Genomic DNA, 18,084 nt, shown 5'->3' with positions numbered 1-18,084 from the left:
TTATTTTGGAATCAATTATATACAATTTTGGACAAAACGTTATTATTGCAAATGTTGTTAACAATATAACACCCAGCACAAAATTGTGTATTCAGGTAAAAGATATTGTAATTGCAAAGCAATTATTTCCAAGGAGATATGCGAGTGGAGGGCGCATGCACCGACCTCTTCACCTGTCTTTGGGTCTGGCTGCACAGTTCCCAGTTCACTGCCTGTGAGGCCCCAGGAAGCACCCAGTTTCACTGGGCCAAATTCAGTTTTCTTTGAGCCACAAAAAACATGGACTAATAATAGACGTGTTTTTAAATCCACTTTTTATTTACAGTGGTTTTCTTATTTTGTATTTTCCTATATTATTTGTATTTTAGGTCTGCTGATTTGAGGTTAGAATTAGGGCGTTATTATAATTTGCAGCAGGCAACATGTTTCTCTTAAAAACAAAACTGAATCAACTTCAGCAGTGTGAATGTTATAGCAATCAAAGTGTGTACAGCTATCTATGCTATCTATCTATGGTATCTGTTCAGGATGCCTCCTGGACGCCTGCCTAGGGAGGTGTTCCGGGCATGTCCCACTGGGAGGAGGCCCCAGGCACCCAGGAAATGCTGGAAGAACAATGTCTCACGGCTGGCCTAGGAACGCCTTGGGGTCCCACCGGAGGAGCTGGATGATGTGCCATTCTTTGCCTTGTAGTTTCCCTGACCATCAGTCAATCACATCAAACTAGCATATTCATTCAGGCAAAGTGGGTGAAGTGAGATATAATACACTTAAAATCAATCCAAAAAGCCAAATCCTTGTTTCCAGTATTGTTTTATTGTACACAGCTATGGTTAACGGCGTTTGTGTGAGTTTGGTGAACGCTGTGGTTAGACAGCATTGGTTTAGTGCAGGTTAATTATTCAAATATTTTGACAGTAAGCAGGAAGTGGATCACTCCTCCCATGGACTCATGTCTGTGTCTATGGCCACACAGTTATACGCAGCATAGCGAAGTTTCTCCTCACAGATTTTAGCACTGGAAGAGAAAAAAAAAAAAAAAAAAGAGAAAACCCATTTACTTTTATTTTATTAAAAAATATTTCCTAATATTGATAGCCACAATACAAAAACCCAGTAATAGGGTATCAAAAATATCATACTAATCCATGTTAAAACTTTTGAGCAAGGTTTGAAATATAAAAAAAAAAAGTCTCATTGACAGGACAGAAATGAAGTCTTAAATAGCTTTAGAATGATTTTGAGCTGTATCAGAACAAGTATAAGACACATAGACCAGTATACCCATGGACCACTATGGAACCTACCTGGACGACTGAGGGATTACACAGATAAAAGGTCAAATGGTAATATAAAACAAAGTACTGTGATTTAATGTTGAAAATCACACTCTATTGTCTAAATAAAGAGTGTTCTTTTATTATCATCGTGGTATCAGAATCTGAATAGTATCAAGTCTATTCCTTAGTATCAAAATAGAGTTTGAAATTTTCCATATTGTGACAACACTAGAGCACAGATGTATATTTTGACTGCACCATTCAGAAAAGCAAAACTTAATGGCAATTTTTATACTTTTGCACACAACACATTAAAATTGGGGTTACATTGGCACAAAACCCAGAAATAAACGTGAACTGGAACAAAACTAAACCAATCAGGATACATGTGAACTCTGTGAATGACTTAGTATTATTGTTTTGTGTACAAGGACGGTAACAAACAGGCAGAAAAGCTTTAAAACAGACTGCAATATCAAAAATACCTTGGATAATTTGGTAAATAAAGTGTGCTGGAACATGTGGAGGACTGAGGGAGGGCATCTGATGTTTCTGACCTGTAAGAAAACAGTAAAACTGCATTAATTATCATTATCATTATTATTATTATCATCATTATTATCTAAGAGGTGTTTACCCTTGTTTATCCGGAAAAACATAGATAGGAGCAGGAAGGCGGCTCCTCCCCGTGACAAACCGTAGAAACCTGCTACGATCCGCTGTGAATCAAATCAAAATCAGTGAGTGAACCATTTATTCAGCAAAAAATTTAAATATAATCATATAGCCTCCTTAAAATGTGAATTCATCCAAATGTTCAAAATTTCAAAATGGAGGCAAGTGGAGGCAAAATGAAGAAGACATTACATTTTTAGTGATTAACTGATTGACAGATCTAAATTCTATCTTATAAAGTCTTTATAATGAAAAATAAACAACACTTGAATTCCCAGGGTTGAAATGACAGCTTGCTTCTCCATTAATAAAGTAGAGGAAGCAAAAAACTACAGTAGGTTTAACATTTCTATAACTTTGTCCTGTAAAACCTAAAAACCTTCATCAAAAATGCTTGTCATCCATTGTAATAATGTTAAATAAACAAATAATGTAAAACACAAATGCAAGTGTCTTTAAACCAGGCTCTGATATGACACACATGTTTTTGAGTCGTTTTGCCAAACTCTCTTAGAAATGTCATGTTTTGTGATACTCTATGGTTAAGCCTCCTTTCCCCATTAACACTGCATTATATTCCACTTCACTTCACAGCCTCCAGCTGCCTCCAAACCTAAATTTAGGTTTTTGTTTACAATTTTTGAAAGGGTCTATAAATGAAACATAAACTTACCATTAGTGAAGTTATTCAGGGCTTCCCATAAATATTGCACTCGTAGATCACTCTGCTCCAAGTCCTCGTATCGGGCTGTGGAGACAAAGCAGAGTGTTGCAAAGAATTTCAAAACAAATCGCTTTCACACAACACAGCAATAATTTTGTCTTGAGAATGTGATTCCAACTGTGTGAAAGTTGGTAGATAGTTTAGACCTCTACAAACATGTTCTGAAATGCATGGGATTCTTGTATTAGTTTAGCAGTTAATATTTCACTAACAGGGAATTTTGTAGCTTCTAACAAAATAAAACCACATGTAGACTAGATTATTTGTGGTTTGCAGGACATAATCATCTAAATGATTAAAAACTAGACCAGGATTAAACTACGGTCAAACCAGGACTAAACCAGGACTAAACCAGGACTAAACCAGGACTAAACCAGGACTAAACCAGGACTAAACCAGGACTAAACCAGGACTAAACCAGGACTAAACCAGGACTAAACCAGACTGGGCTAACCCAGGGCCAAACCAGGAAATAAATCTGGACTAAACCATCAGTAAACCTGGACTAAACTAGACAAGACCTGGACTAGAGTGAATATTAAAACTCACTGAGTCGTTTCAGCGCCTCCACAGAGATCTCAGGGTCTCCACACACTTTCTTCTCCACCTCCTGCCACGTGAGCAAGTCCAGAACAGCCTGAGGCACCACCTTCAGCAGCCCTGCCTGCATAGCTGCTATCTGCAACAAACACAGGCACAAAATAGACTTATTGAAGGTCCTATATTGCACAGAATGGACGCTTGTGAGCTTTAGGCCATGTTTTAATCACATCATCAAAAACATACCCAGAGTTGTGTTTTGTTTCATTCAAACATGTTTGAGTAATACTATATTATTATTAGTCTGTCTACATATTCAAAGCTCAAAATGCTCTGTTCCACCTTAATCATGTACCAGTAGCTTTCAAGTTAACAGCTACCTTTTACCTTTAGTTCAGTAGATTGGCAATTCCAGGGCTGAAATCATCCAAATGATTAAAGAGAAGTTGTGTGGAGTTTAAAAACACAGTGGAGCACTTCCTGTATTACCACCTTAAACATGTGTGAATGAAACACAACTCCAGGTATGTTTTTGATGGGGAAACAACATTATAACATGGATCAGAAAATAATGTAATATGAACACTTTAATCACAAAATATGTGACGACAGCAAATCTGCTGTGACAAAAAAGACACAGGATTATTATTCTCACCTGTTGCTTGCTCTCTTCAAGTCGGGCCTTCTGCACCAGTCGGCTGAACTCACAGCGATCCTCGTACCTGTTAGAGGTCCACATTGCGTAATTGATTTGACAAGTTAACAACAGTAAAACAACTGTTACAATGGGATACTAATAGACTAAGGACTTCACATAACACCAAGCCAACTAGCAAAATGCTGAGTGATTTTTATCTAGTATTCGTCATTTATTGTTTTGGGTTTTTTCAGTTATGTAGCCTGGCTTGCCATTTGATTTTCTCATTGTGTTCCATACAGAAAAAAAATGCATAGTATTGTTCCACAGAGGTTTCATTTATTTACTCAAAGCAGAGTTTAGACAATGACTGTGAGAGACACATGACCGTGGTTGGACCGTCCCATCTCAAAATTCAAACATTTAGACGTTAATATGTAACTTCTTTTACCTGAGATAAACAGTTTAGTGCTTCTGTTGTTGATATTGCAGAAATAATGTTTCTTAGAGCTCTGCATAAAAGCACTAAACTTTATAAAGTTTTGTCAAAGAGTGTGTTTTTGCTGGCCAGGTAACCATCTCCTAACTATACTGCCTGGCCAAAAAAAAAGTTGGATTTACCTAAGCAAATAGGTACGAATCTCCTCCAGTTGGTCAGGTCTAGGTTCAGCAACAGTCTGTGCTCAAAGAATGAGGTCAGCTGACACCTGAATATACTGAATGACCAGGTTATTCCATCAATGGATTTGTTCTTCCTTGATGGCACGGGCAGATTCCAAGATGACAATGCCGGGATTCATCGGGCTCAAATTGTGACAGAGTGGTTCAGGAGCATGAGACATAATTTTCACACATGGATTGGCCACCACAAAGTCCAGACCTTAACCCCATTGAGAATCTTTGGGATGTGCTGGAGAAGCTTTGTGCAGCGGTCAGACTCTACCATCATCAATGCAACATCTTGGTGAAAAATTAATGCAACACTGGATGGAAATAAATCTTGTGACATTGTAGAAGCGAAATCGAAACAATGCGACAGCAAATGCATGCCGTAATCAAAGCTAAAGGCAGTCCAACGAAATATTAGAGTGTGTGACCTTTTTTTGCCAGTCAGTGTATCTCTGCTCATGTTCAAAAAACAAACAGGTTCCTTTTCTCTGATTAGTTTACTCTGTGCCCCATTAATGCTCCTATTAAATAACATTCTAAATGTTATTTAACAATTTATGTAAAAGTCTACTCTATTTGTATTTGAGGACTTTTTAATAGTCCATACCTCACAGCCACATTACTGCCTCCTGGAATCAGCTCCCCCATGGTTCCATCACTGAGCAGAGTAGTGTAAACCAGCTCTTCCCCGAATCTGAACTCAAACGTCTCCTGGTCCATGTTTTCAATGGCCTCCAGCAAGTTCACCTGCACAGAAAAATGCAAGACACTGCTATAAGGAAGTTTGAGGAGTTTGATTACCATAATGTTATTTTCTTGTTTCAATCATCATCATCATGTGCTACACCATGTGTTTATATTTAAACCTAAACCAAGAGATTTACAAACAAGTATTTAACCCTATAGCGTCGAAGGCTATTGTTGCTGATAGAGCGCGGATGCGGACTTTCCAGCAGCGTAACTCCGCAACCAGTCGTGCTCTCAAGTAAATTCAAATGGCGTCTCAAAGCGTAGGCACGGGGCTATTTAAATATTTTTCCGTCAGTTACGGTAATCTGCCTCTGTTGCTCCGCGAAGGTGACGAATGAGAGCGCGGGTGCTGCGGGGATTTTCCCTGTCATTTATTCGATGCGTAAAAGAAAACATACGGATGGATGTGTAAAATAGAAGTAGATGTGTGAAAAAATGCAGTAAATTCTGATACTTCCTTTAATATGATTTTTATGGCTAACAAAAATATAAAAGTCTAGGTGACCTATACTGGCCCATAGTGTGCTTAGTCCTTAATTCACTGTAAAAAGTACATATCACCTTTACTGAAAAAAACTGTTAAATCTGTGTGTATAAAATCATTTGTTTTCTCCTTAAATAAATGCTAAACATAGAAACTGTGACCGACTCTCCCGCTGGGTTTACAGAAGCTGCAAGGTGGGTTAGGCACATACACTGAATAGGTTACTAGCAGTTTGCCTGTTATACCAACTACAAGTGCAGTGCGCATTTGATCAAAGCAATGTGGTTTCACGTGGGTTAATGCAATAACACACGTCTAATGACCTGAAAACCGGAGAAGACCTCTGTGGTGTCTGAGAAATATTGACCCCTTGTGGATTCTTTTCACAAACCCGCGCATCATTTGGACTCACACTCAGCCGAGATCAGTGTGGCTAGATTAGAATGATTTTTTAAGTCTTTCGGGTCCAGCACGAATCCCAAACTGCACGTCAATGTACACCCGGTGCAGGTCCTCACCAGATCAGAGTCCACAGCAGGGAAGTCCTTGGTCCAGCTCACAGTCTCTCCCGTTAGCTGCTTCCACACAAGACCAGGCAATGCCAACACCTGGAACATCACACCCAAAATTTGAATTAAACATTAAGTTTTTATACCATATTTCAACCTTTATTTGGATAATAATGTATTTAAAATGTCTCAATGAACAAAAAACAACTGACTGTGTAATCCCTCAGTTGTTCAGGTCTGATCCATAGTTAAAGCCAAATGATTGCAATTATCAAATCTGTCCACCGAACAAAAAATTGTAGGATTGAAGACGTTTCACTGCTCATCCAAACCCCTTCTTCAGTTCTGGTCAGATTGCTGCTGGACACTGCCTTATATCTATCTGAAAGGAGGAGCTAACTATTGAAACTAGAAACAGCTTTTGTTTACAGTTTCTATTTGTAGGCTAGGTCTAGTGAGTGTGCACTGTGTCTGAGACCTACTTAGCATATTCATTCAATTCTTAATGGGTGTTTTTTTAACACCTATTGGCATCCTGGCTAGCTCTACTGTATCGTTTCCTTTGTTTGCTTTGGGTCTGAGGATGAAGTTATAGATGGGGGGAAAGACGATGTCTAAGGCTCCCATTCCTGGTCAAGGAAAGATTGTCTTTCCTAACAAAAATTGCTTCTTTAGCTCCTGTCTCAAACCATTTCTTTTCTCTGCCTAAGATCTGTACCTCACTGTACCCCGCATCTTCAAAGGAGTGGTTAGTGGCTTTGAGCTGGAGATGTACATCCTCAGATCCAAAACAAACAAAGGAAACAAAGAACAACAGAGCTAGCCAGGACGCCAATAGATGTGGAAAACACGCATTAAGAATTGAACGAATATGCTAAGTATGTCTCAGGCATAGTGCATATATTCGCAGCTCAATAGACCTAGCCTACATACAGAAACTGTAAACAAAAGCTGTTTTCAGTTTTAGTATAGTTATTTCCTCCCTTCAGATAGATATAAGGCAGTGTCCAGCGGCAATCTGACCAGAACTGAAGAAGGGGCTTGGGATGAGCAATGAAACGTCTTCAACCCTACAACTTTTTGTCCAGTTGACAGATTTCATAATTGCAATCATTTGGCTTTAACTATGGATCAAGACCTGAACGACTGAGGGATTACACAGACATCTCAATGAACAATCAAAATAATAGCTGATCATTCGACTACTAAAATAATCATTAGTTGCAGTCCAAACTGTACTGGTCTGTTTGAAATGTCATTTTATGACAATACAACCCATTTAATTGTATAGAATTGCTAAGTCACTTCCGGATCCAACCAGAAACTTCACATCTGATTTCTAGATTTATTTTTTTTACGATACGATTACTATTCGTATGTTTGCCACAAATTGTGTCAAATACTTAAATAATGTAGTAATAATCTATCATAACATAGGATTACCAGTGTGTATATCTCACCAACTGCCAATGCCATCTATCCTACTTCTAACTTCAACTTATATACTTAATGTCAGTTATAAACATAGATCCATGCTTAAAACATTCCAGACCACTACAATCTCTTTTTAACACAAGATGTGTCTTTACTAGAAAAGAGGATTTTTGTTGTAACGCAATGAGTTCTTGGATCTAGTCACTGCTAGAAATGATCAGGTTCAACATTTTCTGAATTTGCCCTTTGAATATTTTACAGCAAAGTACAAAGTGATCAATAGGGAAATCTGTCTTTTGTCTCCATCTGGGAGCATGACATCACAATCTAAAATGCAAATACCACACTTGAATGTGAATCTTGTGGACTCACCAGGAAGTCCTTTCCTCTGAGCGCGGCGCCCATGAGCTGCCCGATCCACTCGTATTTCTGAAACTCTTTACACGATGGGTTTGGCACGTAATAGTCTCGGGCCTCTAGCGCCCCCTGTCAAAGCATTAATCATGTCATGGACAAAACAAGCTGCACTTAAAGATTCAAATTCAAATACATTATTTACATGCAAGGAACACATTTTCTGACAAGTTACACACTGAAGTGAAAGGAATTGAAGATTTGTAATGCTTTCTTACAATTATTGTTTAGATTGGATGACATTAGGCTCAGTATGCAGCCTGTCTATCAGATAACATGGAATTACCTACTGTGATATCATCCTTTCCAATAAGGAAATAAAATTTTAATCTGACAAAGAATTATGTTAAAACCCCACCAATTATTGCACTATTACTACTACACACTGAGAGCAGGTTTGCATCTACACAACCCTGACCATGGAAACAAGCAGGAGCGGCCCCTCCTCCAGGCCAAATAAATGTTCCTTTAGCAATAATATTTTAAAGTGAAAAAAAAAAAAAAAATCATTCATCTCCATAAAGAATGAATGAGAACAAATCAACTCAAGAAGTAATGAGAAACTATTACAAAATTATGGCTTAGCGTCATCTTGTAAAATTAATACATAAATGCTCCAAAGTAACTTTCTATTTCCATGGAATCATGCAGGCGACGTGCCACCTCCAGAAAGTTCCATAATGTTGCTTTAACTGTATGCTAGAGAAGTGGCGAGTCTAACCAGTTAAAGGCGATTGAATCCTGATTGGTGCACAGTGAAAGCCATTCCCCGCTCTGTACTGACCTCATTGGATGTGCGCGTGAAGAAGGGGAGGGGGAGGGGACAGTCTGCTGAGCTGGGGCAGAGCTCCTCGGACATGTCGGCCAAACTGTCCCTGAAGCCTCCACCCTGGTCAATGATGCCCTCCGCGATGAACTTGCACTCCCACCACTGGTCGTACCGCGCCGGCCACCTGTGGAACAATGGGAGTGTCATTTTATACAAAAGGCTGCCATTAAATAGAAGCACAAAGGGGGGGTATTCCACTTCTATGGGGTGTTAAATGTTACAGTTTCACTAAACACCTAAACTGCACAACCGCATTTGACTAAGCAGTGTATTGAGGACCAAAGGAAAAAAGGACTATGAACAGTAGTCATGAAATTACTGCACATCGCGTCTGTTGTAGTGTATATTTTTGTATCCTGCTTTGTATATTTATAAAAAATGGCCATAGGCTTGTGGGGCTGAGCAATGGACAGCATCGGACAGCTAACTGTAAAGAAGATGTGCAAAATTACTCAGACATCCATGGATGATATCTAAAACCTCTTCAGGCATGAGGGAACAATGTGGTGCTGTGGTCATTAATAATCTAAATCATACCTGTAGTCCAAAGTCTTCTCAAATTTGTCAGATGGCTTCAGGCCTTCATACACCTGAACAAAGGAAAGGAACAGCCTCAATAAAAGTATTGTAAAAGCAAATCAGTACAGTACACTTTCAATGCAAGTGATAGTATTTGTACCTGGTTGAATACAGCATTCTTGCAACCCGGGTCAAGGGAGGGGTTGTCGCGGTGCTCCATGGCCAAGCGGCGGTTAATGTAGAGCCGCGGCATCACGTTTGGTTTACTGGTCTCAGAGTCCTTCAGACACTGAGTGATGAGAGGAGAGCGACGCTTCGACAGCATCAGGAACTGCTTTATGCTCTGGAACAAAAACAGACAATAAGAAGAGACATTTGTTTTAATTCTATAAAGCTTAAAAATCTGTACCTGATTTTGTTTCATGTAGTAAAATAAAAAATTTAATTTGATCCAGTACAGATGTATTGTAAAAGCAGCTCTTAACATTTTTACTAAATCCCATCAGAGACTCTTGGGGAAAAAAACAAAACTAAAAATATAAATGTTTTTTTTACCTTTATATGATTAAATGTCCCAAGGCTGTAATCCCAAGCTGGAACCAAATGTGGCAACACACTGTCCAGCAAAATCATGAACCTGGAGAAGAAATGTGTTTTTATGAAGGGGAAAAAAAATCATATGACAGACAAGACTACTCATTTCACTTTAAAAGATGCATTTAACACATTATTTAAGATTTTACAAAAACAGCGACGCCAACAGATGTACTTCAGCCCATTTTAGCAGAAATACAGATTACTATTTTGTTTGTGAGAAATGTGCAGAGGCAAGAGCTTTGTGGATTTGTGGACAGGTAAGACGCCTGATCTTTTCTCTCAGCTGGATTTAACTAAAGTTTAATTTCTCCGCTTGTTTCACTGTTGTGACGCTTCCATCAAGATTCAAATATTCGTCTTTTCCGGGACTTATAGCGAAAGTTGTTCCAGATTGATAAATGTGTAGAATTCAATTGAGAGTGATACACATATCAATCTGGTGTGAGCCAGGATCATTCAACATAAAGTATAATCATATTCTGTTCATGTTGATGGCAGTACCTCTGTATGACTAGAGCCCTCCGGTAGAGCACTTCTGGAGCCGTGCCCTGGAGTCGGGGGTATCGGACAAGATTATTAGACTGAAACACGTCAGCATTCAGCCCCAGGTCCCTTTCACAAGAAGATTTTATCTTCAACCCTCGGATCCGAACATCTATCCCTTCATCTGCACAGAAAAAATTCAACTTTAAAAGAACACACATTATGTATTCTTGTGGATTTAATTCCCATTTAGAGGTGCTTTTGGTCATCTTGTATTTCACATTTTCTAACTTAAAATAATGTCTAGAGCTGGAAAGCACACTTTATAATTTGATTGTCCATTTTCAATCAGATATTTAGGCATCGGCGCGCCCTCTCCTGTCAGCCACAGGACTGAACAATGGGAAAGTAAACAAATGAAGTCTGGTGATGGTTTATGGGCTTTAAAACTGCACAGGAGAAGTTTGGGTTTTTACCTGCGATGGAACAATTTGGGCAAAATGCGAACTAACCCCTTTTGAGTACTCACGGCTTTGGATTAATGGATCTACAATTAGTGGCTAGAACAAAAAACACAATTCCTGGCATGTTTTTGATGAGGAGAAACAATACAACATGGTTAAAGGCCAAAAAGGTAAATTTAGCATAATATGTGTCCTTTAAGGTCAGTCTGGGAAACTGAATTTCCCCCGTCACCCGTCTGTCACGGTCAGACAATTAATTATAAATGGGGTTAAAATGGTGAAATCTTTACCTCTACATTCTTCAATCCTGACTTCTATGACTGGATAGTGGGAGATCATATCCTCCAGCACGCACACCTCTCCTATAAGGTTACTGAGGCAAAACAAAAGAGAGAGTATTTAAGTTCATGTTATTAAGATTATTTGACATATAGTTCTATTTTATTTTGAAAGGATAGCTTACTCATCTATAGTGACATCACTGAGTTTCTTAAGGTTGTCCCCTTCTCCTCCATAAACTGTCACTCTTTTGGGCATGTAGTTGTCATCTGTGGCATCTACAGTTAATATCAATTTACTACAAAGAGACAAAAGGAAAAAGCAAATAATTTTCTATGAAAACACAAACATTTTTAATTTAACAATAACAGCATTTTTTTTGTTAAGGCCACACTGAACAGCATCCCTGGCCCCAGCTGGATGAATGGAGTGGACAATGGGCAATATACAAGGTAGATTTAGACAGTTACAAACAAGCGCCTCCCTGTGGAGCTGTTCTGGGCATGACCAAGGACACCCTGGAGGGACTGTGTTTCTTGCCTGGCCTGGGAACACCTTGGGGTTCCACCGGAGGAGCTGGAGAAAGTGTTTGGGGTGAGGGAAGTCTGGGAGTTCCTGTTTAGACTGCTGCCCCCGTGACCCAGCCCCAGATGATTTAGTTTTTCTCATTTTTGTGTCTATCATTTAAAGTAGGCACAAAATCTGGTATTTTTAATGTTTTAATGTAACAGTCACTTTAAATTATAAATCAAATGTTACATCCCCACTGTTACTCTTTCTTGAGTAGTTGTTTTTTCCAATTACTTTTTTACCCTTACTTAATGAGAAATTTCTTGGACCACTGCTACTACCCAAGACTTTCTCACTGTAGGCATGTTACCACCAGGCCGGTACTGATTTGAATAATCATGAGATAGACAAACTAATGTAAATGTTTCACTTCTTACTTGACGACACTGCCTCGCCTCATGTGCAGTCGGATCCAGTGCTGCCCCTGTAAACCGTCGCTCTCCCAAAACGTCTCTGTGTCTCCATCAGTCAGACAGTTCATCCCACTGGGTTCCTCCTTACACAAGCAGCCAGGTTAGATCATAGATTTATACACAATCAAAACCTTGGCCACACTTTCTCATTCAATGTTTTTTTTTTCTTTATCTTTACTACTTTCTACGTTTTATACATACTGACGAAATATGCAAGATATTTTGAATTATGTAGTAAAGAAAAAAAAAAAAACACTTTAAAAAATATATATTTTTAATTAAAATTCATGAAAGTAACCACCATCTGTTTTGTCGACAGCGCTGCAAACCCTTGCCCTTCTCTCAACGAGCTTTATGATGAAGTCTCCTGAAATGGGTTTTACTTCAGTTGTGCCTCGTCAAGAAATGCCAAAAGTGCAAACCAGTGATTAAAGCAAAGGGTGGCTATTTTTAACAGCAATCTAAAATCTGAAACAAGTTTTGAGTTATTTTGAGTTTATATTTTGTGAACTGCATTCCATATGTGTCCATTCATAGTTCTGATGCCTTCAGTGAGAGTCTAAAATGTAAATAATCATGAAAATGAAGAAGAAACATAAACAGAAAAGTGTGTCCAAACTTTTGACTGGTATTACATAACACAATCCTATAAAACCTGGGGTAAATGTATAAGATCCTTACTGAGCAAGAGGACACTTCGATGCTGGTCACACACTGTTTGACACTGCCCAGGTTTTCATCTTCTTTCCCGATGTGTTCATAGAAATAATGCACCAGGTCCTCGTCACATTCATAAGTCCAGGTGGGAGGAACATACCTACAGCACAGAATAATTAATAAAATAATTAAGATTATATAAACTGATTATTATATTATTATATTACTAATAAATATACTTAAAAAAGACATTGTGCTGTGTCTGCTATATAGTTATAATCTATAACACCCATAGATCATTATGTTATAATTTGGACATTTTAAATCGCAACATTCATCAAAACAACTTACTTAGTAGTGGATTTGTGCAAAAATGGATATGCAGAGTTCCCGAATCCTACATGTATCATTGATTAAGAAAATACATTTGGAGAATGAAGTAAGTATAGAGAAGTGGGTCTGTACCGGTGGCGGTGAAAACATGGGTTGATCGGCAATATGGCGATTTGAAAATAAGCGTTTAAAGATTGTGAGAATCAATCAATCAATTTACCCTAAATCAATCATTATTACCCTCTCCAAAATACAACTTTGAGAGGGTAAATAAAAAGGGAAACAACTATAATATGGAAAGAAGCCAATCAAAAGTCAATTTTAATTAAAAAAAACCCAACATAACTGTATTATCTGAAATTATCCTCTATGATCCTCTATTCAGCAGCCCTAATAATCCAACACAATTTATGCATATAATGGCATATTTTATAAAGAAAACCAACACATTTCTTAAGATTTAGATGGTAGAAGCATTTAAAAAGTAAAACTTCACTTCTAAAAATAATCTTTGTCTAATCTTAAACTGGACTAATTTTTTTCAATACTAAACTGTATGTGGTCTTTGAATAGCATTATCCAGTTCCTAGTCATTTTCTGGCAATTTTAGTGCAAAACAATGCAAAAATGCCTGAATCCAAGTTTGTGCTGCCTTCAATTTCTAATAGAAGATTACAGCCAGGAGTTTCTGATTACAAAAATTATATAACCCCCAAATTTAGAAGCTCTATTTGAAATCTGGTTGTGGGTGGGTTTAGTCCCACATTAACCTCCTTAGCACAGCCTGACCTGAGCCTCTGCACAGCCGTCTGGTCACACGGGGCCACTTCAGGTTTGTTTCCAAGGAAGAGTGCGTTCTCCACGTCGACCACCTGCTCCCAGCGATGACACGGTTTGGAGTCCGAGCCAAAGAGCTGCTGCTGTCGGCTCACCGTCTCTGCAGACTCCACGGGCACCAGGCGGTCGCCCCCCTCCGTGTGCTTACACACCAGGATCCAGCCCTCACCCAGCTCTTGTCCGGGCTTCTGCTCGTCCAGCTGCTCCTGGAGAGAGGACACAAATGGGAGTCAAATGTGACTTTCTCAGAGAGTCCTTTCAATATTAGGGTTGAAGCCACGTCAAAGACACGTCCTGACAATTGATTAGATTAAAAAGGGCAAAAGGTCTCAAAACGTTTACCTAGTGCTATAGGCCTTTAGATGTTTAGTTGATGTCGATTAATCTGCTGATTGTGCCCTAGTCGACCAAAATTTGTCATAGTCAATTAGTGAATTATAAGTTTAATCTGCTGGGGGTTTTTTTTACATATAAATATCCAAAATAACATTTTAAACTCACTCACCAACTTCTTTCTGCTGTTGTCCCATATAAATTCCTATAATCTAAATAAAATGGATTAGTTGATCAATACACATTTTGCTTGATTAAGACATAGCTGACCAATTAACCGATTAAATGACTAAAGACCTAAACCCTAATTAACACTAAATGAAAACTGCAGTGATCCTGACACCTTGCTACCTGAAGTCCTGTTTGTTTTCAAGAAGATGGAAGAAAATTGAATACATTTTTTTTTTTTTTTTTTTAATCGAGTGATTAATATGGAGAAAGAAATTGTGAGTAATTATTTTTCGTATATTGTCGTATTAACTAAATTGATATTTTGAAGAGTTCTGAAGAGAGGGTATTATGCGTAATCATTCTTTGTTGTTGTTTCCTCATCAAAAACATCCCTTAAGAGGTTTTAGATGTCAACCATGAATATTTGAGTAATTTAGTGATCTCACCCTGGCCCTATTTGAACCCTTCTTACGGTTAGTAGTTCGAGCCTGTCCAATGCTCAGCCCACAAGCCTACGTTACGTCATCCATGCCCCCACACAACAATTCTCCATAAATATACAAAACCTGATACAAAACTGTACACATCAACTTGAGAAACCTGCTGCAGTAGTTTCATTAACGGGATGCACACTGACTGTGATGTGATAGCACTCTGAAGAGGGAGTGACCAAGTGCGGGGAGCAAAGGGAGGAGAGACTCAAGGAACGTAAAAAACTAAAGTTTAGAGTGATCTAAATTTGTAATGTGTTAGCAGTCAAGACCCGATAGAAGTAAAATACCTCCTCTTAAAAGTATTTTGAAAAGACAATTTCGCAGCATTAATATTGCCAACATGCCATATAAGATTTGTTGTTAACAGTGAAATTAGTGTGGTGAATGGGTATGAAAACGTACTTTCAGGCTTCAATTGCTTGAGAACACCTCACCAAACACAATGACTGAATGGTGTGGTATTGTGGTACAAAGAAAATAATATGACTAATGACTGAATAAGTGATTTTCCACATAGAATACATCCCCCACAAAACTTGAGTATTTAGACTGCCTTAGCGCTTAAAGAGGGGTATTTTACTTCTATGGGGTATTAACTGCTAACACATAACATATTCAGATCACCGTCTTAACTTTTATTGTTTGGAAAATGCTATATTTGCCAAAAACAACCTATTTACATTTTTTTATAAGTTTGACTTTGGTTTTAGACGCTCTGTCCCTAAACAGCACCATCACAACATAATCAGTGTGCATCCCGCTAATGAAATTACTGCACATCGCATCAAGTTGTACAGTTTTGTATCATGCTTTTGTATTTTTATGGAGAATTGTCAAGCGGGAGCATGGGAGAAGTACGTTTGGAGGCTCAACATTGCACAGAATCCTATAGCTAACCACCAGGAAGATTTGAATAGGGCCCAAGAGATAGCTAATTTACTGAAACATGGATGGCAAAAGAAAAAGAAAATCTGTCAACTGAACAAAACATTGTAGGAGTGAAGACGTTTTGCTGCTCATTCAAGCCGCTTCTTCAGTTCTGGTCAGATCGCTGGTGGACACTGCCTTGTATCTATCCGAGTTGAAACTCAAAACACCTATTGTTTACAGTTTCTGTTTGTAGGCTAGCTCTAAACTATATAAATTATTTATAATTTTATTTATACGCACGCACACGCACACACATCTAAAACCTCTTGTTTTTAATGAGGGAACAATGTTATAACATGGTAGATGGTTCAAAATATTTTGCAAAATACCCCCTCTTTAAGCACATATTTCATGACTCTTCACATGCAAAACTTAAAGAGTCAGTCCATACCTTGTTCACTTTGACCCATAGTCCCTGGCTGTTGCAGTACTCCTCTCCGGATGTCCGGATGCAGGTCCCTTTCTTCGGTTCAATGTGGTATTTGGACAGTTTTTTGCTCTGTGGTGTTTGGTGCGGAGAGTCGAATACGGACACGATGGTTTTTCCCACTGTAGACACTCCGGCCGAGGGTCCAGAAGAGGCAGAGGCAGAGGAGGAGTCCTTACAGATCTTATAGCACACTTCTTTAGGCACATAGCACAGGCACTCCGGGACAGGCTCACTGCGTGGGAAACACTCAATGCACCTGTGGAGAGAGTTACAATTAGGATTAAACAAGTTTTGAATAATGTAATGAAAATTACTAGGGCTGAACTTGACTAAAGAAATTCTTGGTTGACTAAAGACATGTCCTGCCAATCAATTAGTTGGGCAAAAAGAGAGCATAGCAAAAGCTCTCAAAACTATTATGTATCTCTATGTATCTGACTAATTACTAATTTGTCATCTATTAACTTTATCTCAACTTACACCATAACAGTCAAAATATAACATTTACACAGTAGAGCTATGTGATCACTTCTTTCACAATTTATGTATTGTTTTGATCAGATAAAAGGCATAGCTTTAAAGAGCAGTAAGTAACATATACTAAGCAAGTTGCAGGTAAGATATCTCAACCAAATCAAAGTACACTTTAGGCATGTTTTAAATAAAAGAAATGTTTTCCAGAAGAACAATTGGCACATTCTAGTTATCAGAGGTGGGTGGAGTAGTAGTAGTAGTGCAAAAATCATTTGATATTGTCAACATAAAGCTTTTGTCACTTCTAGACTTACTCACAGTGGAAAGAGTAATCAAAACTTTTACTCAAGTAAGAGTACTGTTGTTTAAAAATATATATCACTAAAGTAGGCGCAAAAGTATACTGCTAGAAAGGTACTCTGAAAAGTACAATTTCTTTAAAAAGTTACTCAAGTAGATAAATGTAACTGAGTTCTACCAACTCCTGCTCATGATCTATAAAGATACAAGTAAATTACAGTGTACAATAATTTGACAGAATATTAGCAATTGGACATTTTTCCCAAATTGTCCAGCCCTACCTGTTGATGAAGCGGATCCTCCCGAGCAGCAGGTGAGGGCTCTCCCCCAGAGACATGATGCTAAGGGCGGACAGAGGCCAGAGTCAGCCCCCGCTCACATCACACCACGGCGCGGTTCTGTTTGGAGTCCCGTCTAAACAACACCACAACAAAACAGAACATTCACGAGTGTGCGAGCGATCCTTTCATTCAAACACACATTTATGCCCCAAACTACAACAAACTGGGCCACGGTGATAAGTTTAAGATCCGTTTCTTAAACGATCTTTGCAGTCTAAAGTCCAGGAATAGTTCTTATCACTTGTAAAATGGAAACTAAATACTCCTGTCAATGTTAACACTGAGCTAGCTAACTTTAGCATGCTAACAGAAATAAATGTCAACTTTAACTGTGTCCACGAGCCAAACAAACAACATGACATGAAAAAAAGGTTAAATAGTATATAAAATAACCTAAACTAAGACCAGATGTCAGTGCCCACATACCCTGATCGCTCAAAGTGCAGTTTTTTCCTGAACAATCCCCAGCGCTGATGAACTGACTTCTGACAACGCGGAAATGATTACGACACTT

The 18,084-nt window shown here is 38.5% G+C and overlaps 1 protein-coding gene across 2 annotated transcripts; it reads right to left on the bottom strand.

Annotated features, from left to right (window-relative positions):
• Positions 1-797: 797 nt before the first annotated feature.
• On the bottom strand, positions 798-18,063 carry hectd3 (HECT domain containing 3). 2 transcript variants are annotated; one of them, XM_033982245.2, is made up of 22 exons: positions 17,997-18,063; positions 17,511-17,643; positions 16,417-16,711; positions 14,050-14,303; positions 12,952-13,087; positions 12,235-12,353; positions 11,472-11,585; positions 11,299-11,381; positions 10,563-10,728; positions 10,020-10,101; positions 9,625-9,807; positions 9,483-9,535; positions 8,901-9,069; positions 8,075-8,188; positions 6,278-6,367; positions 5,133-5,272; positions 3,875-3,941; positions 3,229-3,358; positions 2,629-2,703; positions 1,918-1,999; positions 1,766-1,837; positions 798-1,018 (listed from the first exon to the last, which is right to left on the bottom strand). In XM_033982245.2, exons 2-22 carry the CDS (start codon positions 17,564-17,566, stop codon positions 934-936), a joined length of 2,565 nt encoding a protein of 854 aa, XP_033838136.1. In that variant the 5' UTR covers positions 17,567-17,643; positions 17,997-18,063; the 3' UTR covers positions 798-933. The 2 variants fall into 2 exon arrangements, with proteins under 2 accessions (XP_033838136.1, XP_055084560.1); XM_055228585.1 differs by having other exon boundaries at positions 12,235-12,350.
• Positions 18,064-18,084: the final 21 nt, after the last annotated feature.

Source organism: Periophthalmus magnuspinnatus, chromosome 17 (genome assembly GCF_009829125.3).
Source record: "Periophthalmus magnuspinnatus isolate fPerMag1 chromosome 17, fPerMag1.2.pri, whole genome shotgun sequence".
NCBI lineage: Eukaryota > Metazoa > Chordata > Actinopteri > Gobiiformes > Gobiidae > Periophthalmus > Periophthalmus magnuspinnatus.
This window is presented reverse-complemented; position numbering and strand designations above follow the sequence as displayed.

What these genes read in the sequence shown, in the direction of transcription:
- hectd3 (XM_033982245.2), bottom strand. Translation starts at nt 17,566, where the DNA reads ATGTCTCTGGGGGAGAGCCCTCACCTGCTGCTCGGGAGGATCCGCTTC. An exon ending in AGGCGAGGCAGTGTCGTCAA is followed by an intron (nt 11,586 to 12,234) that starts GTAAGAAGTGAA and finishes GTCTCTTTGTAG; the next exon opens with TAAATTGATATTAACTGTAG. An exon ending in CAGGATTGAAGAATGTAGAG is followed by an intron (nt 10,729 to 11,298) that starts GTAAAGATTTCA and finishes TTTTCTGTGCAG; the next exon opens with ATGAAGGGATAGATGTTCGG.